The 25,991-nt window shown below is 33.3% G+C and overlaps 1 protein-coding gene across 1 annotated transcript; it reads left to right on the top strand.

Annotated features, from left to right (window-relative positions):
• Positions 1–613: 613 nt before the first annotated feature.
• Osi7 (Osiris 7) lies at positions 614–1,530 on the top strand. Its single transcript, XM_089646697.1, has one exon. The coding sequence runs from the start codon at positions 649–651 to the stop codon at positions 1,528–1,530; it is 882 nt and encodes a 293-aa protein (XP_089502823.1). The 5' UTR covers positions 614–648.
• Positions 1,531–25,991: the final 24,461 nt, after the last annotated feature.

Raw genomic sequence — 25,991 nt, 5'->3', positions numbered from 1 at the left:
ACAACGATTAAACTGATAACTGTAACATTATTAAAAATATTTTATTTTAATAGTAAATATAAATAAATCTGATTTATGAATTCGAAGTGTGATTTCGTTTTCTTTTTGTTCGTTAATTCTACCAGCGTAAAAGTCTGTTTCGTTGATCGTTAATATATACGTTCAGACGCATACTCTGTAAAAAATATTACAAGTACAACATGCGTACACACGTCAAGTGGGCAAATTTTAAGTCATGAAGCACAGAGGAAAAAAGGAGAGAAGAGGTGAAATTAAGAACCGGTGTAATGAGGGAACTAAGATTGTACGGAGTGATTGATAGTAAGATGGGTGAAGGGATGTATTTTGGCGTGTGTGAGTTCGGCGTGTGGTCAAATCGTGGATTAGTTAGTAAAAAGCAGGTGCACAGCTGTCTGGCGGAGAATTCGGGTTCGCCGGATACTGCCATAGTCCACTAGTGTGTGGTACAAAAAAGAGAAAGATCTAGTGTGAGTGTGAGCGAGCGGGGGAGAGCCTTTCCCATACGGTGACCCGGTTGGAGCTATATAAGCTCGATGCGACCTTACACCCATCATAATCTCGCCGTCTTTCATTCGAGTCGCATCGCGCGTCTAATTCAGTAGTAGTAATCTTCTCTTTTCGCTCGCTATGTCTGTGATGAGGCGTTTTGCCTTCGTGGCCCTTTTGGGTGTTACCTTCGCTCTGCCCGCTCAGGAGGCTCGCTCCATCCAGCCTTCCAGGAATTCCATACAAGACTCTAACGACATCCTGGAGAGCATCTACAGTGACTGCTTGAGAAAGGATTCCGCCTCATGCATCAAGTACAAGATCTACACCTTCGTCGAAAAACTTCTCGGATCCAAGGAACAGTTCTCCATCAGTGAAGGAGTTACCGTAGTGAGGAACCCCGGAGCGGAACAAGAGCAGGGAGCTCCCAGGCAATTGAACGGAGATGAGCCCATCGAAAGCCTGCTGTTCTCTCGCGTTCAGAGGTTCTTGGAAACCCACACCATCAAGTTGGAACTGAAGGGAAGCGATGTCGTCAGCGCTGTTGCCTCCGGTGGTCGTGCCCTCGAGGATGTTGCCGACGGTTTCTTGGACTCAGACAATGGAGTCGAGGGTCGTGGAAAGAAGAAGAAGGCCGCCAAGATCATCGGTCCCCTGCTGGCCGCACTCGCCCTGAAGGCCGCCGCCCTTCTGCCCCTGATCCTCGGAGCTATCGCTCTCATTGCCGGAAAGGCCCTGCTCATCGGCAAGCTCGCCCTGGTGCTGTCCGCCATCATCGGTCTGAAGAAACTGCTCTCCCAGCAGAAGCACGTGACCTACGAGGTGGTTGCCCACCCGCACCACACCAGCAGCCACACGTCTGGCCACACTGAGTACAGCGCCGGAGGTGGTGGTGGTGGATCTTCCGGATACGGAGATGCCGGCGGTTATGGAGGCAGCAGCGGCGGTGGACACGGTGGCGGATGGGGCAGAGCTATTGACGCCCAGGAGCAGGCCTACGCCGCCCAGAGGCCCGCCCAATAAGTCTCTACCCCTCCGACCCACGAAGATACTGCATCAGTACCGATGTAATACTCCCTCTAAGTCGCGGTTAAGTTATTTGTTACGGAGAACACTCCTTTGGGGATGTCGCGCCATGCGACACTCGCCAAGCGAAGTGCCTTAATCCAGTGTTATTTAAATTATTTAATTTATTATCGATGTTTGCTCATTGTATGAAGCTATGGAATAAACAAACAAATTCTGAACATGATATTACCAGGCGTTGTATGGAAACTGCATTGTATACTACATTTATTATCAGGATTTCATCTTTTTCTCAATAAGTTTTTGTTCGTTATTTTATGTTTGTTATATGTTTTGTTTGTTAAGTCATGTTATTCTACCTCTCTATGTTTGTTACGTGACTCACCTTTTTAAGACTTATTTCTCTTAAAGAGAATCTAATGTATGTGCTATTATGCACGCGAAAAGACTTGTGATTTTATGTTTAACTTATCTTTATTTTTAGTTTATTTTTTAATGTTATTTTAAATCACTTTCCCACTCATTCTCATGCCATAACTTGCCATACTCTTCTTTTTTATAATTTGTTTTATCATTTTGATTTATAATTTACATTTTATTTTGTTTATTACGATTTTATTTCTGTTCTTTTTTCACATCATCTTTATCCTCACAACATCCAACAATAATGTATAAAACGACCTATGCCAATGTTATGTTACGATTTGCTTCAATTGTTATATAAAACCATTGTATAAAAACAATAAAAAAAGTTTAAATGTTACCAATTCTCATTTCTTATGCTCTACATACAAACCAAAAAAGTACAACATAATAACTTCACTTTCACGAGAAAAGAAATGTTCCCAAAAAGATGACAAAATGACTTTCTTCCGAGAGACGCAATACAAAAACAAAAACACAAAGTTAACTGAAGACGCAGAATGAAAAGCATGTCCCTCGTTAACTGCATCTAAAGTCATACGTACCGCGTCATTAATTTGAGAATGAGATTTAGGTCATTTGGGACAGGTTACACTTTCTATCGTATGGACAACACACCAGCGTGACTTTTAAAATCATAACAAGGTTTGTGTCGGCAGGTAATTGCCTATTTTATAAAAAGAAAGTACGAAGACTGACAACATATTAACACAATTCTAAAATAAAACGACCTCAATATAAACAACTTTCATTGAGTCAATAACCCGATGGAAACGAGCGGAAAGAACTAACGCAAATAATATTATAAGTAATGTTAAGTACTACTTATTCAAGTTCAAAGCTGTTGAATTATTTATAATATATACTCGTAAATGCTTGGAAACTTTATTTTGAAATTGAACATGAACAATGACTTTTAATTGTTTATTGAATTAATTATCATACAGATTTACTAATTTGGATTTGGGGCGAAAACAATTAAAGTGTGATACAGATTTATTACACAGCGCGTTGCGTTTTTGGTGGCAAAAAATATTATGGAAATGCAATGGAATAATAGTTCTGAAACAATGAATAAGTATCAGAACTTTATTTAAAAAATTTACATTGACCCCACACAAGAGGCCCTGAAGAACAAAATTCCCTAATATCGTCTTTTGGTAATTTAATTGTTGACCTAATGAAGTAAGAATTTAAGGATATTTACCCCAATTCTCCTATTTTCCTGAACCTGATCAATTACTCTAATCATAACATTATAAAAATCATTTATCTTTATCTATATGGAATTAATTTTATGTTTCTCTTAAAATATTTATGTAATCTTGACGACTTCTTCTCTCTTATGCCTCGAGAATTCCTTAGGTGAGTAATTGACACACTACTGGGAGTCAAATGTTGGAAGTCAATCTAAGCAATGACAGAGAAAAATATTCTGCTACTAACATGTGTACGTGCTATTCCAAAATGTTGATCATCTACGTTTTAAAAATGTTTTCAGTAAGACAGTTTATCCACATTTATTTATTATAGAATGAGAAGGAGGTGAAGAGGAAGGTAATACTAAAAAAACATAGACTGACTGATACAGACCAAATATTCAACAGCTGTGACGTACTAGATATACGCCAATTATACGTTTAAACACTACTAAACTCCATTTTTGTCAAAAAAAAAATAAATTTCAACATACACAAAATAACACTAACAGACCAGTTAGACAAGCGTATAAAGAAAACATAAAAACTCCGACAGTAAATTCAAGCTTCGGACAAAGACACTACCAATACCATGCTATAAAAGCTTTCAACAGTGTAAAACTTGAAATTAAAAGGAAAATAAAAATAAATTCACACACAAAATTACAAAATGGATTAAAGAACAAAAAAGACAATATTACCAAAATGTCATAGCATAAAATAAAAATAAAACCTACACGTAACACACAAAACCAATATAAACACACATCACTCACAAACGCACAAGATTATTTTCAATGTATTATTTTTTAATTTTAAATATATTATTTTCTCTTTAAATGTATTATGTAGATTATATTTTCATATTATCAAATGAAGGCCTCAGCACGGGCAAGCCACCCAGTGAGGCCTACATTACTGGAAAACTTAAAATGTAAAAAATATTGTACCAAATAAAAAAAGGTGGGGAAGTATCTGACTATTCGGATCTGGTCGCCAAACACGGCTAAAGCCATTTCAAGCAACGTCCCGATTCTGTGACGTTGGTCGTACACCATGGCGATACTGAGAGTATCTACCACCCTGGAACGTGCAAGTATACTATATATTATTTTTAAATGAATAAATTGTAAAATAACACAAATTAATCAAAATAAATTAATTTTTTGCGCACGCCTGTTTTTCGGCCGAGGAGGCCGACAACATGCCACCTCAAAGACTTTATAAATTATACAAACGCGTTAAAATCAAATTTTTCGAGATGCACGATAACGAACGTTTTCAACATCTTTTATCTAAAAAAATTATTATTGATTTTAGAAGGTTTACAATATCTCGGCTTTAAGCCATAGATATTATTATTATTTGTTTTCGTACTAATCATGTATAATCAAAACCATTTGTCATTGACACCCAACTATGCTAGTATGCCTAAACCAGGTAATACTGTTGTGGTGGAACTAGAGATGTGAGAATTGTAGATTTATAACAGGTTTTTTGAATCCATGATCGAGAATCTAAAATCATTACCGGAGCAATGTACCCAGACGTACTGGGAAGGCTTGCACGTAGCACGTTGTAATAGTCTCATCAACTGGATCTAAAACGTACATATATTATTGGATTATTTCAAGTGAAATTTAACCGTTTTACGACGACCGCTTACATTTTGAAAATTTTATTTTTAAGTGGGTATTTTTTTTCGTCATCGGGAATTGGGATAATATTATTTGTTTTGAATTAAATAATGATAAATGGCAAGTATTGTACTCACAGTAGTAAAAGATTAACGAACTAAAAAAATAAGTTTGAAATAAAATGACAAAAAAATGGGGATAAAAATATTTCGACACATTGCAGAGAATATTTTTAATTTGGGAGGCAGTTTTGGGTATCGCCGCCGCTGGAACCATTTATTGGAAAACCAACACGTCTATAAAAGTGGTTCGCTGCGTTTGGTTACTTAGCAAAGGTGCCCGGGTTCATCGGGTGAGGTGTGTTTAGAATACGCCTGCCCACAAGCCGCGTAGCGTGCCGGATCGGGAGAGGCTGGTTTGGGGAGACCCTTTGACCTCTCCAACTAGTCTCTCGACCAATCGCCTAGCGCCGTAGTGCTGGGGATATATTCAGGCACTCTTGGACACAGTAATCTCTAGATTGCTACCTTCCCCTCGTATCTTTTTCCTTCCTTTCCTTAAAAATACCCTCCACACAGAATCCCCAAAGATGATCCTGTGTGACGTTAATGTAAAAATAAAACATAATTTAGTTAAAATTGTAAAACAAAATCGATTGTAATAGACCGTGCTCTTTTATTTGTAATTATTATTTCAACAATAATATTTTAAAGGTATATATTTATTTAATGTATTAATATTGTGTAGGTATTGTAGCATTTGAATTGTTTCTGTTCATTCGGAGGTTGTTTGAATGAATAAATTAACAAAAGGCTAGATAATAACATCTTGAATTACTATCCCAATCTACTTAAGAGTTTTGCTACAGAATAAAAACAAAACAACACATCTACAATTTTTTTTCTTTTACTGATTAATTTGAAATTTGTTAGTTTGTTATACATGCTGCTCGAAAAAACATCATATTACCTCCAGCACAGTTTAATATTTAAATCACTACAAAGCTCTCCAACTGCAATTTATGACAAATATCAATGTTTGTTTTGGTCACTTGCTAATCTTAATTTTTGTCTAATTTGCTAAGAACTCTAAAGAAAACATTCAACTTTTTTTTTTATTTTCACTGAGAATCTTCTTGTTTTGCAATTCTCGTATGTGTATCATATCTGTAATCATTCTTATTTCTTTTGTGGGATATAAAGATATTATTCTCATCTACATAATTGGCAGTATAATGTGTGGTGGAAGAACTAATTTGAAGCCAGCGTTAATGAATTGTCTGCCATGAATAATGGTATCACGGCTTAGTGAATTTATCTTTTTATTGGAGATTTTAAGTCTAACGGTAAGGCATTGTTCAGTTTCCTCATGTAAGGCCCCGTAGTAAGCGTTCAAAGATGGTTTGAAAGGGAGATGTATAAATACAAATGTTAAGGGGAGCGCGCTAATATTAAAAAAACGATAACAATTAAGCAAAAACGGTGAAAATATTGAATAAAACACGACTCGTTTGAAATAGAGCAAAAAACTCTTGAAAAATGATTTTATTGCATTTAAATATAAACTATGAAATTTTCCTTGCCTACAACATATTAAATAACAAAAAACGTATTTTTAATAATTTTCGGAGTTTATTTTGCGAATGTTTTTTGGTGAGAGAATTTCATATAATTAACGTTTCGGCATAACAAACCCTCAAAAATAACATATATATTTTTTGACGACTTAAGAATTTAAAGAGTTAACGAGAAAATTGTTATACATTGGTAGACATTAAGTATGCCGGGGCTGCGTTTCAATGATTTTTCTCGTAATAGCAAAGAGTAGACGGCATGCATTAAGCTTGCTGGCATCATTAATAATTTATCTTACCAAGGTGTATATATATAGAATTGAAATAAATGATATTTACATGATCCTCTTAAATCAGAAATCTCAATCTAGACAACTTGACGTTTCGTTTTTAATTGTGAGTATTAATAAGAATGTGAAAACAATAATATGACGGTCAGACGTAAACTATCTGACATAATGCTCCTACACAAAATTTTTACACAAAACATTTTATCCCAAATCAACATCAATATACCATCAAGAAAATCAACAAGGAGGATAAAAGACATTTTCTTTATTAAAGCCTACCACACAAATACAGGATATTTTTCCCCTGTACCGCGAACATTAAGAAATTATAACATTATACATGGCTCTAATAATGAAATAGACATTTTTAATGACCAATTTAAACACTTCAAAAAAAATGTATTACCTTTAACTCTTAAACCCTACCTGGGGTACTGGAGTACCCCTCTGCTGTTTAAAATATCCACAATTTTGAAAATATTGCACTGTTACAAAAATCGCTCTAGCTAATCTACTTTCGATAATTGGCGCGTAAATACGTCGGTAAGCCGTGACCTCCCGGCAAGTGCAGTCGCGTCCACAGGTGTTCCGGGGTACCCCAGTACCCCGTGGTAGGAATAGTGTTAGTTCTTCCTTCCAGTTATACTTGAATTACTGAAGTTGTTTTTCGACATCTCTCTGGTAAGTTTACACATTATTTATTATTTACTTTACTTTGTGATAATGGCTAGAGTACAGTGTTGATAGAGAGGGCCTGCGCCCAGTAACGCGACATTCATGGACTAATAATGTGTTATGAATGTAATGACAGTGTATGCAGTGTAATGAGGTGTCTGAATTGTTTTCAGGTATGGCATACCAGACTCGAAATCTTGGGGGGGGGGGGGGGTAAAATTGCAGCTGCTTTGTTGGTTTCTGACGACGAAAAGCTAAACCTAGGAGAAGATTCAGAAGATGAGCCCGACGGTGTTATCGAGGATTTCTGGGACCATTCTGAAGTCGCATCTCATGAAGACGGTGATCAAGTGGAAGGAGATGAAGAGTATTTAGTGCCTGACAATGATGGGGCTGGTATAAATGAAAAAGATAGGCGCTTGGTTCGTGTGCTAGATGCTCCATTAGTTCTGTACAGAAAATGTCATAATAATGTTATGGAACTGACTGCTCCCGTACAAGATCTTAACAGAAACCTGACATGTAACAATTGGTTCAAGTCTATACCTACCACCAAGAAGGTACTGGAAAAAGGGATAACATTAGTTGGAACTGTAAAGAAGAATAAACGAGAAATTCCTCCTGTTTACTTGGACACTAAAAATTGAGAAAGATGCACCTCAATGTTTGCCTACGACGAACCTCTCACACTTTTGTCGTATTGTCCTCTGAAGTCAGCTAAGAAGAAAGCTGTAATCATGCTGTTCACCATGCATGACAGCCCTGACAAGGATAATGAAGTGTACCTTCCAGAAATAATACATTTCTATAGTAAAACCAAATGCCTGGTGGATGTGTTCGACCAACTTTGTAAGAAGTACTCAACGTCCAGGAAGACCAAAAGGTGGCCCATGTGTCTCTTCTACGGGTTGCTAAATGCCGTTGGTGTCAACTCTTGGGTCTTATTCAAGCTGTCAACTAACATTGATAAAGAGAAAATAACTAAGCGGCTTGAATTTCTTAAGAGTTTGTCAATGGCACTCATAAAGTCTCATATGAGAGCAAAATTTCAATGGCCAAGTTTAGCCCGGGATATCAGAGAAACTATACGTGCAGTCTTGAATATTCATAGTGAAGATCATAGACCGGTCCCTGATAATCTCAAACCTGGTCGCTGCTGTTTTTGTCCGCGCACAAAGGCCAGAAAATCTCGATCTGTCTGTAACACTTGTCGCCGCCATATTTGTGTTGACCATCAATACAAAATCTGTCCTTCATGTGACGACAAAAATGTCTATTAGTTTTTATTAATAAATTTGATTGTCTTTTCTTATTACTTTGCCATAATACAAATAATATTTTCAAAAATATCAAATACTTTTATTTTATTAATTTTTTTCTGCCCGGGGTACTTCAGTACCCCGTGGTAGGAATAATTACATTCCCAGAGTGGTAGGGTTTAAGAGTTAATCATATGAAGCTGATATTGTGATGAAGCCCATTATTTAAAGAGAAGCAACCTTGTACCTACCTAATCAGTGTCTCACCAGTACAGGTGTGACAATAACAAATCGTTTATGAACATATTTGTATTTACCTTTTACCCATTCTTATTTGTTATTTACTTCTGCATATTTAGCGTATTCATTTTGTTACTATTTTTGTTATTATCATTTTGTTATTATTATGTATTTAAACATCCATGTATGTAAATTTCTGGGCAGCATGCCTGTTTTATGTACTTAAATAAAAATAAATAAAATAAATATAGGATCTCAAAACGTTTCCAGTAAGAGATCTGTTCTTGTGATGTCAGGTTTTATATTTTTATACATACTAGAGGATTTGAAAATCTTCATCCGCTAACCGGATTTAATAGGTCCAAGCTAATAAAGGTTTTTTAAAATTATTTGATACTTTTAATAATTATTTTGCAAATCACTTAGTAGATTAAAATCTGCATTCATTGGTTTATTACGTAGAAATACTTTTTACAGACCATCAAAAGAATTTTTTTAAAGTAAATGTTTGCGCTAAAATAAGTGTGTTATACTTGGTTAAAGAGGTCAGTCATAAATGGAGAAAAATGATAGCTAATTAAGAATTCTCTTCTAATTATGGATAATTCTGGTTATAAACGGAATTGAAGGCCTGGCGTATAAAATAAAAGGAATACTTACAATTTTTAGGACGGAAATTATCAGAATCTGTTGATAAAGTTTTAGTTAATTACGATGGATATTATCATGATACGAAACACGTGTGCTTGAAAATCCATTTATTTTTGCATTACAAAAAGCAAATATTTTCGATAATTCCAAGGTAAAAAACTAATTGAGTGAGTACTCAAAACCTACTCTAAAAGGATCTCATAATTTAGAAATACCAACCATTAATTCATTTCGTGTTATATCAAATTATATAATTATTATTGTTATCGAAGTAATAATAATAATTCACTATCTGAATTTTAAGTAGGCGACATAAGACTAATAACGGGGGTTTGCTCGACGCTCGCATTTTAATTATTTCTAATAATCTAAAATCTCATTTTTTTTTAGAAGGATCCCTACGGATATGAGTTATTTATATGGAAGATTAATAGGTCCTTACCATAAAAATATTTTATATAAAAAGGTTTAAAATTTTTTTTAAACTATAAAATTAGCGGTAAGCCATAGATTTTATTTTTTTAGACAGTTAATTAGTAACATCCCGAGGGAACAAGGAAATATCGATTTTCCGGGCTGACTCGGGCAAAGTCGACCTTAGGCCCGTCCATTGTTTTTTTGAATATTGACTTCATCACTTATCTCATTAAGATTCCCACTTTTTTTTAGAGATTGAATAGATTTAATTCAACCCCACGTCTGTCCAATACACCAGGGCCGTTGTTGAGATTCTGGCTTTATTTTAGGGTATAGTCTCGTCGTCTCGTCTGGCTGAGAAACCCAAAGTTCTTTATCCGGAGTCCGTATAATCCGTATATTAAAGATCGAATACTGACCATTCTATGCTCCGCATATATGCTGGGAACGTGAGTTACGCCATCTGTTGGCATTATTAGTTACTTGAAATAATTCGGTTAATTTATTATCAGTTAACTCATTAATATTCATTAGGTAATTTCCCTAATGTATGTAAGGAAGCGACAATCATATTTTATTACGAAGAACGTCACCATAACATTACAGTTCTGTACGAATAATTGCACATAAAATATGAATAATGTACGGCTCGTTTCGTGATATCTTATTAGTCACTTTATTAAAAAAATGGTCAATTTAAATGCGCATATTATCATGTTGTCTAGTTAAATAACAGAGTATCCGAATAAAATGCAACTATTATAATTTTGTTAGAAAATTGTTAGAATAAATTATTGGTGATAAATTTTGTGGTTACATAATGTTGTTATAATGTATTTTTCTTTGTGTATCGTCTACTTTACGTATCGTCTTGATATATTATCGAGGCAAATCGATAAAATATTCTTAAATTGATGTTTTATTAATAAAGCCTGTTAATTTGCCGTGAGGACTCTTCATGTAGGTGGTACTAGAATGAGAATTAGATAAATAACAAAAGATTTCAAACCCAAGATCAAAGCTAACAATCAATCTTGCTAATAAAGCCATCTTAGCTCATTGTAATCAATCACTAAATAAATTTCCAAAGTATTTTGTTGACCCCAAAATTTTTATTAGAGTTTTGAGACAGACCCGGAGTTACAACGATAAGCATACAGAATTACTACACAATAAAAATGTTATGTGGGTACACAAAATATTAATCATTAGTTGTTGATGTCTTTGCTTTTCGATCAGCAACTAAACAACCATTTCTAAAATTAGGAAAAACTAGCTTTTAAATTAAAATTTAGATAAAACCCAACAACAAAATATTTTTGACAATAATATCTCCATCCCATTAACATCACATCCACCGTAAGCCAGTCTTTACGCATGATCAAGTTGTCCCACTTGATACCAGGTTCCGGTGGCGATGTTGCCTGTAAAACAGGTTACCAACAGTTGCCTGGATTCCGATAGCTTTCTTCGCTGACCCACTTCCGGCGAGACTTCATTCAACTTCTCCGACTAGCAACACAGAAACACCTCTCCTTATTTAGGGCGCCAAAGACAAATGGTGTCAGCTATTTAATTTATTATGGAGGTTTCTTTGCGAGAAAGTGACAGGCGAAATCTCGTTGCTGGGAATTTTTTTGAGGAATGTGCACGGTTTTATTTTTTTACAGACTTTGGCGTTATTCTGCAAGGCTTAAAACTGGTGGATGTAAAAATTTCCTCGTAATTGCATTGATTGTAATGCCTGGCATTAAAAGTTTCTACCCTGCTTAGATCGATATATTTTTGTCATATTCGTTTAAAGTGTAACCTTCTGTGAGTGTCTAATTTCCTTATTAGAAATGACTTTTCCTTCACAATTAATTTAACAAGGAGGTAAACTTTTGTATATCACGAACCTCAAGTACATTAGTACGAGGCTGTTATTATTTTTGAAGTAATCGCCTCGAACATAAAGGTTACATGTTTGAGGGGTAAGGGCCTTAACTATAAATCCAGAGGTCGCAGGTTTGAATTCAGTCGTGCTCTAGAAAGTTTAATTTATATTATTAATCTAGTCTTGTCTATGACTATAGTCTTGTCTATGATTTGACTCACTAGCCGTTTTTGACAGCACCGTAAATAATATCAATATAGTGTCAATAAAACAACCTAATAACATAACCCGCTTAAAAAAACAATATATAGTGATACGCTAGACAAAGTGGCAGTATTTGTGACGGTGGCAGTGAAATTAATCATTTGTAAATTGAAGTGCAAAAAGAGTATTGTCATTGTAACCCAAAATCAACTTTGGTGAAAACATACAATAACCATAGACAATACAAAACTATTTCGCCATAGACAATTTACATAAATTAATATATACTTAGGGGCATTTTTGTTCCAACATTAATAAAAATATAATTAATAAACCAAAAAAAAAAAAAAAAGAAATAGAAAATGGCAAATACAAGAGGAAAGGGAGTTATAACGGAAACCGAAGAAAAATTTAACATTGATAAAATTATACAGATTATTGAAAAAAAATTTGAATCCATGAAAAAAGAAATTATATCAAAAATTGAAAAACAAACCCAGGACACTCAAAAAAGCATTGATTTTATGAGTAGTCAGTACGATGAACTAATAAAAAAACTAGAAATAACAATTATACAAAATAAAAAAATTGAAAATGATTTTGAAAACATAAAAAAGGAACACCAGGAAAAGAATATCATTATTAAACAACTTGAAATAAAAATTTCAGACCTCGAATACAAATCTCGGTCTAATTTCTTAGAAATAGCGGGCATTCCCCAAAAAAATGGAGAGCAGCATATGGAGATAGTAAAAAGAGTTGCGGCGGCGGCAGGAATGGAAATCCAGCACAATGATATAATTGATATAAAAAGGACACATGATAGAAGGAACAATGCGCCACCGAAACTGCTAGTGGAATTTGCGGAAAAAAAGACAAGAGACAATCTTCTTTCTAAAAGGAAAAATATTAATTATGCAGCTATAAAAGATATCTCCACCGAACCAATCTATATTGCAGAGGAATTGAGCCCATATCAAAGGGAACTGCTCTGGAAAACGAAAAAATCTGCCAATGAAAAAATGTACTCCTACGTTTGGTTCAAAGATGGAAAAATAATGACGCGAAGAATGCCAACCGAAAAAATAATTTATATAAAACATGTAGATGATATAAAAAATATTGTATAACAAAAGGGCACAAAAACGATTACGAAAAAAAATATAAAAATGGCTGACATTATATTAACCTCGGAACCAAATGATCTATCGAATTTAAATAACAACTCTTTCAATATACTACACAAAAACATAAGAAGCATAAGAAAAAATTTTGATGAATTGCAAATTTTATTGAAATATTTAAAAGTTAATTTTCAAATAATAATACTTACTGAATGTTGGATAAATCATAAATACATGAAATTGGAAATTGCTGGATATACAACCTACTCAAGTTTGAATAACAAAAAACAAAACGATGGTGTAATTATATACATTAAAAATGAAATAAAAGCCGAAGTTGAAGAAATTATTATCACAAATGCCAATTGTTTAAAAATTAAAATCAGTAAAGAAAAAGCTATATTAGCAATCTATCGATCGCCCTCAACAAGAAACATCGACCCATTCCTTAAATCCGTAGACAAGGAACTCTGCCTTCTTAAAGAAACGAAAAACATATTTACTATTGGAGATGTAAATATAAATATTTTAGAAAATGGACACCCTAAGCGAATTCAATATCTGCAGATGCTAGCATCCCATGGACTGGAAAGCTTAATAAATGTTCCTACTCGAAAAGTGGACAACAGCGAAAGTTGCATAGACCATATAATGAGTAAAACAAAAGACATTACTCAAACTGTTGTATTTAATTCAACTGTAACCGATCATTATACAACTATGCTTTCAATAAAAATAAACAAGTCAAATAAAATGAAGAAAAAACCATTAACAACAGAAAAAACAGAAATCAACTGGAATATCATTAAACATAATCTACAATGTACCGATTGGAAAAAACTGCAAAGTATGAACAATACAAATGATGCATGGAATTATTTCATAGAACTTCTTCAGAATAATATACTATCTAATACCACAAAAATTACTAAGAAAATCTCACACAAAAATGTACATATTAAACCACGGATTACACAAAATGTTATAAACTGTATAAGAAAAAGAGACGAGTTACACAAGAAACTTAAAAAAATTCCATACGATATACACATGTTAAGATACTACAAAAGATACAGAAACATTTGCAAAAAAGTTATTATGTATACAAAAGAAACCTACTATAAGAAAAAAATTGTAGATTGTAAACAAAATCCCAGGAAAATGTGGCAAATAATAAATGAAATAACCAGTTCTAAATCTGCCAACGTTACATCAATTGACGTGCTGAATATAAACAATGTTCCCAGGACATACGCTGATAATCCTGACCAAATACTTGAATACGTCAATAATTTTTTCATAAATATAGGATCAAATCTAGCAAAGCAAGTTACAAAATGTAACGAAGATGTACAAATAAACGAACCACCTGAGCAAGGAAATCAGCTCAATTTTAAACAAATTACAGCTGACGATATCAAAAACACAATTTCTTCTTTAAAATCAAATATTTCTTCGGGGGAGGACACAATCTCAACCAACGCAATAAAATATCTCTGTAAAGAACTTATCGAACCACTTACATACTTAGTCAACATGTCTATAACGAATAGCATATTCCCTACAGCCCTCAAAAAAGCGATTGTTATACCAATATTTAAACAAGGATGTAAAAATGACATAAACAATTACCGACCAATAAGCCTACTAAATGCATTTTCAAAAATATTGGAAAGAATACTAAAAAAACAACTCTTATCCTACTTAGAAGACAATAAAAAATTATCAAAAACTCAGTATGGATTTAGGGAGAACTTAAGTACTAGTGACGCCATAGAAAAAATTACCGATATGATCACTAAAAGCTTAGACAGTGGAGAAAAAACTTTGGCAATCTTCATAGACTTACAAAAGGCTTTTGACACAATAGATCACAAAATACTTTTTTCAAAACTTTCAAAAATTGGTATGTCATGTACAACACTAAACTTACTAAAAAGCTATATGACGGAGCGTACACAGAGCGTCCAAATTAACAAGAGAAAAAGCAAACTTCTCCTAATCAACCATGGAGTACCACAAGGAAGCGTACTAGGTCCGATATTATTTTTAATATACATTAATGATATCTGTAACCTAGAAACAAGAGGAAAAATCATTAGTTTTGCTGATGACACAGTAATTTTATTTAAAGAAAAAGATTGGATAAATACCTACAAAGAAGCTGAACACGGACTTGGTCTCCTGCAAAACTGGCTTAAAAGAAACTCCCTGACGCTTAATGTCAATAAAACAAAATATCTGACATTTTCTAAAACAGCCAGAGGGCAGCCGTCAGAGGACCTTAATCTCAAATTACATTCATGCCAAGGAATTTATCAAAAAAATCAAGGCTTATCATGCCTCTGTCCCACTATAGCACACTCCAAAAGCATCAAATATCTTGGAATTGAAATTGATGATAATCTCCGTTGGAACTCACATATAGATGTAATTACAAAAAAACTAACCAGGTACATATACTTCTTTAGAAACATTCGCAATATCCTCAATATAAACGATATTAAAAAAGTATACTATGCTTTGTGTCAATCACAAATAGAGTACGGAATAACTGGATGGGGGTCTGCCTTGAGCACTCACACAGAGCGGCTCAATATAGCACAAAAAGGAGTATTAAAGACTATACTGAAAGTTCCGCTTAGAACTCCGACAGAAGAAATATTCAAAAACTTCAATGTTTACAATGTACAGAAACTATATTCAAAAAATATTTTATTTAAACTGAAAAAAAACATATCCGAATACTCCACTGCCCAACATAAATACACAACCAGGGCAAAAAGCGAAAATATCCTGATTACTCCCAGTTTAAACACATCCTTTGGACAGAGAAATAATAAATTCCATGCTATAAAATTGTTCAATGCTCTACCAAATGAAACCAAAAAAATAAACGAAATGAGTATATTTAAAACAAAAGTCAAAACATGGCTTAGAGATCAAAGTAACAATCAACTTACAAACATTATGAAGACAATGTAAAGACAATTCAAAACTAAATACAAAAATTTAAGAAAAACTACAGGCCGCCTCAGAACAGGAAACCCTAGTGAGGAGGACTGTGAAAAAAATACAAAAAATATACTTATATTATACTTTAAACCTACATAATGTACAAATTTTGCTATTGATATTAATAAAAAAAAAAAAAAAAAAAAAAAAAAAAATTGTAGAAAATAATATGTTTGGTAGATACTCTCAGTATCGCCCTCTGAAATACAACTATTCTGAATTGAAACTTTATTGTGTTTGGTGGAGATCTGAAAATCAAGGCTCCCCACCTTTCTCTCCCCATCTCATTCTCCTCCTTATAACCTCCAGACTCACATCATACCCCAATTGGGAAAGCCATAGCCTCACTGGTTCCGGTTAGCAGGAAGCAGCAGGAATCTTGTCCCATATTAAAAAAAAAATACAGTGTGTGGTAAGCCTACGCACGACGGAAGTGAAACTTTTAGTATTCTTCTCTCTCTCTTTTCATTTCATTCTCTCTTTTTTTCTGTCTATTGACATATTTATAAGTAGCATGTGATAAAAAAATTAAAAGTTATAAAAATATGGGATTCGAACCCGGGTCCTGCATAACGAGTATCGAACGCTCTGCCTCTAGACCGCGGTTATTACGTATTCGACCAAAATATCATATAGTAAAAATATCTAAGAGTCTTTTATCACTTTTAAAAAAAACATTTTATCACTTTAAAAAAAATTATTATTAAAAAAATCACAAAAAGAAAAAAATATAGTTTAAGCGGGGATCGAACCTCGGTTCTTCACGACGAGAGTCGCGCGCTCTGCCTCTAGACCGCGAAGTTGAGTTTGGAGAGCGACCTAAAAAAGGTATATAATATTGGCTAGGCTCCTATAGCGAAATGATCACGGTTTTTCATGACGGTCATGAGTTGGTTTTACTCCTGTCCTCGAAATTGCATAACGCACGTAAAGAAGTTTCACTTCAAAAAAACTTATGGTTTGATCCACACAAACTTTATTCAGCTTGCAGCATTGTTACGTCTGGTAATTTTGATTTCTTTGAAATATTCACATAACCATGAATCCACGGCAAAAGTCAGTTCCAATTCCACGGCGAAACAGTATGGGTACTGGCAGTGTGATAATGTGATAATTATTATGAGAATGAAATATTTTTCCAACGTAAACTTAGGAAATATTTTTAATAATCTAAGATAAGTAGGTAATTAAAGTCAAAAAGGAAAAAAAATCGTTCTTACCTATTAAAAATTTCAATTTAATTTTTCCAGAGTGAAAAATATTATTACTTTAAAAACATACATACATACAACAAACGCTGATTCTGAACGTATAAGTTCTATTATAAATAATTACGCGTAGAATTAACAAATCGTTACTTAAAAACGATTAAAACCGTGGGTCACTGAAACGTCCTGTGATTGTTCGGCGGGTTCTGACAGCACTCAATCCACTACCTCACTAGTTGGTCGGCCGTGTGCACTAAGAATGTGGACAATTTTGTGCCAAGCATATTATAGTTAAAGCATAGTTTAAAAAAAAAACATTGCTGGAATTCTTGATTTTGCCTGAAATTCCGAAAATACGAGTAAAAAAATAATACATAGTTTAAATGGAGAAAACTTCCTTTTTAAAAAAATATTTTTTATTTATTAAGAATCTCTACAAATTATTCGTATTCCTGTTAAAAACGAGATTGTAGGCCGAAAGGACGAAATTAACGAATGAATTGATAGGTATCCTAATAAAAATACCAATGTTTTGTCACGATATCCGATTTCGTAATTATAAAAATCGCAACATTTTTGCATTTCGTCACGACATATATTAAGACAAATGCAGGTGTATGAACACGTATTGCGATATTATTACCAATTTACCAATACTTTATTGGGAATCCGCTTGCAGTCCCGTTTTTAAACGGATTATCAATAATTTGAAGAAATTTAATAAATCAACATAATTCATTTTTCACGGTGTACTAGTAACAACAGTTTATTATATTACTATTGGAACTGCTCCAAGAGCGTCAATATACAATGACATGAATAATATATTATCAATTTGCAAAGTCACGCTGGTTCTCTTCAGGTTTGTCCGTCCAGTATGTTAATATTCATACATCTTTATCTCTGGTGTCAGCATTCTTACAACTTCCACTCATTGGAGATTCAAACACGAAGAACTACTAAACCTAATTCTTGGAATATATTAACACGGTGACACAGATTTGTCCATGAATCAGATGAAAGGTATTTAAGAAGATCCTGATTCAAAAATAAGATATAATTTTTTTTTTTAAATTGACAATTTAAAAAATATATATTCAGTGTGAAGTCATTTCTAAACGTTTTAATACTTTGACATATTGATTCACTCAGAAGAAAAATTAACTGTTTTCAGCTCATTTAGTTATTTTCATCATAAACTTTTAATATCCTTGTTGACATGGAATACACCATCCTATTTAGTAGGTAAATTAAATATATAATTTGAATCGGAGAATTTATTTTCGCCGCCGCTTCACAAATGGAAAGTTTTTGCCGCTGAAATTTTTGTTGGTTACGCGGACAAATTTTAACCGGATGATTTATGTTATTTTTCACAATAATATAAATCACTACAAAAATTCATTAACATTACTTAACTTGAGTTGAAAACACATGTCATATAATTTTTACAAAAGCTATTTTATATGATTCTAATTTACCTAATCTACAAGATTATGTGTAGTCTGAAAAAGATATTTGTACACAAACATCGTTCATCGCCGGTTCATCAAATAACTGGTAACAAAACGCTAACGTATTCGTCATAAAATCCATTTACCAAATAATAATTAAAATCATTGAAGACAATTTGAATGACTGTAAAACAAACAAGACGTGAAGCAGATAAGACAGAAAAAAAATCAGTTGCTATCTAGGAATTGAACTCAGGTCCTCTTCTTTGCCGGGGATGTGTTCTGACCACTGAACTAATTGCACCGTATTAACTTACGTATTTTTAACTGTATCATGATATGATTGGAAGATTATTGCCGAATTAAATACAATCTATAAAGTGTCAAGGATAAATATATCCATTTTTACTTCTTTGCAACATCTATTGACACTTCTGGAAGTCGTGGAATAACTTTGAGTAAAAAAATTAATTGTAATATTTAAGCATTGAAGAAAATAATTACGACTTTCATACGAAAGACGTGATAAAACAGAAAATGATTAATTTGTATCTAGGAATCGAACCTTGGGCCTCTTCCTTGCAGAAGTGCTCCGACAACTAAGCTAATTCAACCATATTCAATTACGTCATTTTATACTCTATCATACTACGACTGACTTTTTACTTGCGTAATTTTTTTAAATGTATCATGGTATGATTGGAAGATTATTGCCGAATTAGATAAATCTATAAATAGTGTCTAGGATAAAAATATCTATTTTTACTGCTTTGCAATATTTATTGACACTTCTGGAAGTCGTGGAATAACTTTGAGTATAAACTCAAATTGTAATATTTAAGCATTGAAGACAATAATGACGATATTTCATACGAAGGACGTGATAAAACACAAAATTCATTTGTATCTAGGAATTGAACCTTGGACCTCTTTCTTGCAGGAGAAGTGCTCCGATTACTAAGCTAAATCTATCAATCCACGACTGACAGCTTCCAACAATATCCTAATTTTCTAGTATTTTTATGGCAACTATCTTTCTGCCAATCTTTTTCTGTCTTTTTCGTTTCACGCCTTTCGTTAGAAAGTCATTAATAAGGTCTTCAATAATTAAATATTACAATTTGAGGTTTTACTCATTAAGTTATTCCACTAGCATACCAGTTCATAAAGATTATTTATTTCAGTAAAAGAAAACAAAATGTACAACATCATGCGAATTAATATGAAATATTCTTCAAGCACATATACTTACCTACTTACCTGATTCCCATTAATGTTTTTGGCTTATGAGTACAAGAATAATAATAATAATAATTGAACGTCTTCAAATAAACCAGTAGTTTCCATAAATGTATTTATGCTTAGACCTAACAGTAACCTGTTAATAATCTCTTTATAATTTGTGTTAATTGACTTGATAATTATTTTAGATATTCATTATATATTAGTTATTTCAAATATAATTTTTTAAGTGGTAATTTGTTTTTGGTTTACATCTACCATAATAATCGTTATGTTTGTCTTACATTTGTTAAAATTTATTTGTTATTTTTACTTGTTTTTTTTATTAATGTCTTCTCGGTTTGAATCTCTTAAAAACAACTTTATTCTGAATTTTTGGTCCGTAATAAAGTATTTTTGTAAAAAAATTATTTTTTATCTAGTTTATAAAATTTTGAGTTTGAATAACACACATAAATAGAATTAAAAAGGAAAGAATCACATTGCCTTTTAAAAAACAAATTTCTTAGAAAAACGTCTTTGGATAGCTGAAAATTATTTAATTTTAAAATACTCTAAAGTATAAACTCAAATTTAGGAATGATTAAAATATATTATAATTAAATTTTTTTCCATGATTTTATAATTTTTCCACCCGGCCTTGCTAGGGATTATGAATGGTTTGGAGTAAAGTACAGAGGTCAATTCGAGTGGACCTGGAAACTGGAAGCATTTTTAAGGTGGACGTATTGCAAATAAATTACAGGGTGTCCAATAAGGGTAGTGAGTATTTGATAGATGGATAAAACCAAAAATATGTATTTTAAAATTCGACGTTTATTCTTTATTTATAGACACGGATCTGATTTTTTTTAGCAAAGATTGTGTTGTCCAGGTGCTGCCTTTTTCATTGCTGGTACTCCTCTAATCTTTAATGAAGATTGGTAACAACGCGTTGACATATATCGCTCTTAAGATGTCTGTCAACTCTGATTTAATATTTTGCTTCAATAGTCTCGAATTCATCGATTTGTTCTCGTATACCTTACTTTTTAGGTAAAATAACCCAGCGGAATTAGGTCAGGGCTCATGGCCTCCACGCAAAATCACTTAATTCGGGAACAGTTTTTTAACACCTTAATGCGTGAATCATTGCAATGAATTGCGTTTCAGGACAAAAAAAATAATGAATAAATTGATGCTTGCTAATCGTAGTAGTGTTGTATGATTGTAAAACATTAACCGTGAAATTATGCTAAGAATTAGTAACGATTTGTAACCGATTTCCTTATATGTTTCCTATTATGCAGCATGACATGGTTGCTACATCATGAAATTACATATTATACGCTACCTACGCATTTGAATTTAAAAATACACAAATATAATCCGTAACATTCACGTGTTTACACGATAATTTTTATGCTAAACGACAAAAAAATAAGGTAGTGTTAATGTGTATAGTACATTTGTTTAATGAAATATATGTTTTTTCATTATCTGTTATTTTAATTTGGTTTTAAGATGGAAAACGGTAAGAAGAGCCAATTTTTAAACTTTTTAGATATAAAAATGTCACAATTTATAATAATCAAATTTAAGAGATTATTTTTAAACCTTTCAAAAATAGTTTTTAGTTTTCAAATTCTCCCGGCTTTCTGACAGCATCTATAACAAATATAACGATCCATATGATAGAGGCAATCGGAATCGGCTAGTACGTTAACATTTCATAACACCGGGGACAAGTTTTAGAGATCTACTCCCCTTCCTGATGATAAATTTGAGAATCTTTAAAAATCTTTCACGTAATTAACAGAGTTTTCTTTGTACAATTTTGTACATTGTTATATTCTTTTCTAATATAAGCGGGTGCTTCGATTATGTAAAGAGTGCTCGTAAATAAGACAAAAACTGTACATAAAAATTATTTTTTTGAACAAAGGAAGGATTAGAGTATATAAACAAAGACACGAATAACAAATTAGAAAATTAAAAAAGTACTCAAATAATAAGATAATCAAAATATAAAATATATCAAAGATAACCATAGTATAATATATTGTGCTGGGGTTCCTGCCTGAAAACTGTAATAGAACCACTTAATATTGCCCAAAAACTAATTCTCAAAGTTATGTACACGAATAAATTTAGATATTCAACACAGTTACTTTATAAGGAATATAATACCATGAATTAAAAAAAATATATTTATCACACAAACATTGTTCAGATTTTAAAAAAAAATAGTTCTGCGAAAAGAACGCAACATATTCGTACTACAAGAATTGGCTCCGGTCTGAACTTTATGGTAATTCACCCTAAATTCTCATTTCGGTAAAGACATTATTTTAACCAGGCTCCACTTCTATTCAATAGCCTTCCAGATCATTTAAAAATAATTTTAAATTATTATTTCTAACATATTCTTTCATCTTTGTCTTTTTTAAATTGTGACATAATACGTTGTATATTTTTATTTTTCATCTTTTTCCTTTTAGAGTGTAATTTTTTTTTTTGTCTTCTGTCATTTTTAAAATAATAGTTTATTATATTCTTTCTAGCAATTAAATATCAATGTATATCATGGTCACCCTATATGTTTACTACAATATACTGTAATGAATTGGCTAGAATTAGAATAATAGGTACCATGTTAATAAATTAACGTTAATGCAACAATATTTTTCTCTCAAAATATAATCTTTTTGCTAATTTTATTATTTTGTAAAATTATTAACCTTAACACAGGCTTGTCCCAGTGAGGTTGAAAAATTCTAACGTAATACAAGATACAATGCAAAGAAAGAATAAATAAATCAATAATAAATAAATCAATTTTAGGTACATTGTTATATAATAATAATATTTTTTATTCCTGAATGTGGGGGGAGGTAAGTGCAATCCTAGACATTCCATGCAGAGTAAAAATACATCGTTATAACATACAGGGATTTGTGAGAACATATTTATAAATAAGAATAAAAATAAAACAAAATCAAAAAATAAATAAAACAACGAGGAAAAAAAAGGAAGTTGTCATCGGTGCTTGTCATATAGTAGTTTGTAATTTATGAAACCATAAAAAAATAGTATAACTTAAATTTCAATAAAGTCTTGTATGTATTTAATATGTACTTTAAATATAAGACAATGTAATTTACTGCTACCAAATGAATTATGCATAATATGAAAATAATAAAATTTTTCAGAAAAATGTCCTGGTTTACAATAAGAAAATCGTTACCTCCACATTACAAACCGTTTCATTTCAAATGATGGATTGTTTTTATTTACTTTTAAAATCATGAAGAATGAACTTTATTTGTAAATATTATTTTTAGGCTTTTTTTTACACCCCGCAAAAGATGCCCTGAGTAAAATAATTTTCCTCAGTGCCGATGTCATCTTTTGGGATGCTGTGAGGGGAGTGTTTTTAAAGGAAAAGAAGGATAGGAAAATCTGGTAAGGTATGGGTATGAGGGTTTGGTAGGAATCTAGGGTTCATTGTGGCATGCCACGCAGCTGTTTTTTTTTATTTTATTTTTTTATTTTTTTTTTATTTTTTTTTTATTTAACAATTTTTTATATAAGATAATGTGTCCTTACTGGGGAACCCCGTTCTAAGGTCACATTGTACATGGTTATGTGTTTGAAATAGTAAAAGTTGGGCAGGCGCATCCTAAACAAACCTCACCCGATGAACCCGGACACCCCTGCTAAATCACCAAACGTAGCGAACTACTTGAGGTGACCTATGGCAGAAGTGTTGGTTATCCAATAATTTTTTCCCGGGTCGGCGGTACACACGCGCCTCCCAAATGTAATACTCACGACTAGCAATTCAAAGAAGGCGGGTTCAAATCAAGATATTTCACAATTTATCCATGTTACATAACATTTAGTAAATTTGCGGCAAGTTTTAGAGAGGAAGATATTCTCAGTATCGCACTGGTGTAAGACCATCATTGAGAAATGAAACGTCGCTTGAAATAACATTAGTCATATTTCGTGACCATATCTGAAATAGCCAGGTACTTCTCCCACCTTCTTCTTCTCCATCTCATTCTCCTCTCCACTACCTTCAACCCTAAAACATACCCCAATTTGGGATGCCACAGACTCAGTGGGGAGCAGTTGGGAATCTTTTGCGTTATTCAAATAAATAAAAACACATATTAATTAAATTACTGAGATAATAATTCATACAATTTCAAACAAACTTTAAATAATTTTAGAACATTTTATTCTTCGCAGTCAGAAATCATTACGCGAATAAATATTATTAATTAAAATAAATGAGTCGTGAAGAATAAAATATTTTATTGCTAAACCATCGTATAATTGTCAACAATTCGTTATTTCTGACGCCAAGTTAGAATTAAGAATACAATTTTTGTAAAACTTCAATATTTAATGCGAGATAGATTATTCAGTTAACAATAACATAAGATAAAATCAGTTAGGTTAGTGGAATTGTCGGTCACATAATGCACACTGCACACAATTTGTTCGATTCCCCGTTGATGCGAACACGTCTTAATAATTATCTTTGTGTGTATTGTTCCATTGTTTTAATTAGACTTGTGCAAAAAAACTTCAGTATACACGAGTATCCCCCTGCACGAGATGTGTTATTGCTTCAATACTAGGGAAGAGCATGTTGGATAGCTACGTGGAACGAACTAACAGTGAACACTTTTTGTTTTTTTTCAAGATTATTTCGGTAAAGACTGGAGATTTAAATTACTAGAGCCTTCTTAAAAGTAGAATTTTTGTTGTCAACGAGTATTTATTTATCTATTTGAATTTTGATTTTTTTTTCATGAATGAATGAATCCAAACTTGGAAGTGGAAATTAACCTTCTTCCTGGCATCTGATTTGGCTGAAACTCTGCAGATAAACTCATTGTCGATGGCAATTCAATCTTTTGGTAGCAATCACGCATGCACACGCGAGCATATACTCATGTCTCTGAAATGGCAAATATATAATAAACACTGGAGGCCCTTATAAAACAAATTTCCCTCATGGCCTTTGTTATCTTTGGGGATGCAGTATCGAGGGTCTTTTTGAGGAAAGGAAGGGGAGGAATTTTTGCGAAGGAAAAAGGTATGAGGGGTGAGATGGAATGAGTGTTAATGTGTCCCGGAGAAACGGACAGATGGATTCATCCCTCCCGTTGCGGTGCAAGACGATGGGATCGAGAGAGCCCGATTGGAGAGGTCAAAGGGTATTCCTCAAGCAGTCTCCCGATCCGGCCCGCCACGTAGTAGATGGCCAAATGCATCCATCTCCAAGACCTAGACAAACCTCACCCTATGAACCCGGCAACATCAAATTAAATCAGGCCTCCAAAAAGTTGGGCGTCTTGTACAAGGCTAGGAGATTCTTCAATAGTGACCAGCTGCTGACCCTGTGCAAGTCTCAAGTCCACCCAACTATTGAATTTGGGAGCCACCTTTGGGCTGGTGCCCCAAAATACTTAATAAACCTGCTTGAATTTGTGCAAAGGAGAGCGATCCGTCTGATTGACAATCCGTTGTTAACAGACCGATTGCCTTCTCTAATGCATAGACGCAATGTAGGCATGCTGTGTCTGTTCTACAGGTATTTCAATGGAGCCTGCTCCAAGGAGCTAGCAGCATTGATTCTCTCGTTTTTGACTCGTTTTTGTGCAAGTCGGCTCGTATGTGGAACGAGCTACCGGCATCTGTTTTTCCTCCGTCCTATAATCCGAGCCTCTTCAAGGCCCGCATTAACAAATCCCTTCCTACAGCCCCTACCTTATTCCGCCTCACAACGCCGCCCAACCGGGTGGTGACATAGTTCCCCTGTCTGTACACTGCACAGGCAGGGACACTCTTGTGTGGTGTCACATAAAAAAAATAAAAAAAAACGAACCGCTTGGGGGTCACATACGGCAGAGGTGTTGGTAATCCAATAAATGGTTCCCAGCGGTGGTACCCATACCCACTTGCTAATTTTTTT

The sequence above is a fragment of the Hesperophylax consimilis genome, chromosome 25 (genome assembly GCF_061612785.1).
Source record: "Hesperophylax consimilis isolate HC1 chromosome 25, BYU_Hcon_1.0, whole genome shotgun sequence".
NCBI classification, from domain to species: Eukaryota; Metazoa; Arthropoda; class Insecta; order Trichoptera; family Limnephilidae; genus Hesperophylax; species Hesperophylax consimilis.
This window is presented reverse-complemented; position numbering and strand designations above follow the sequence as displayed.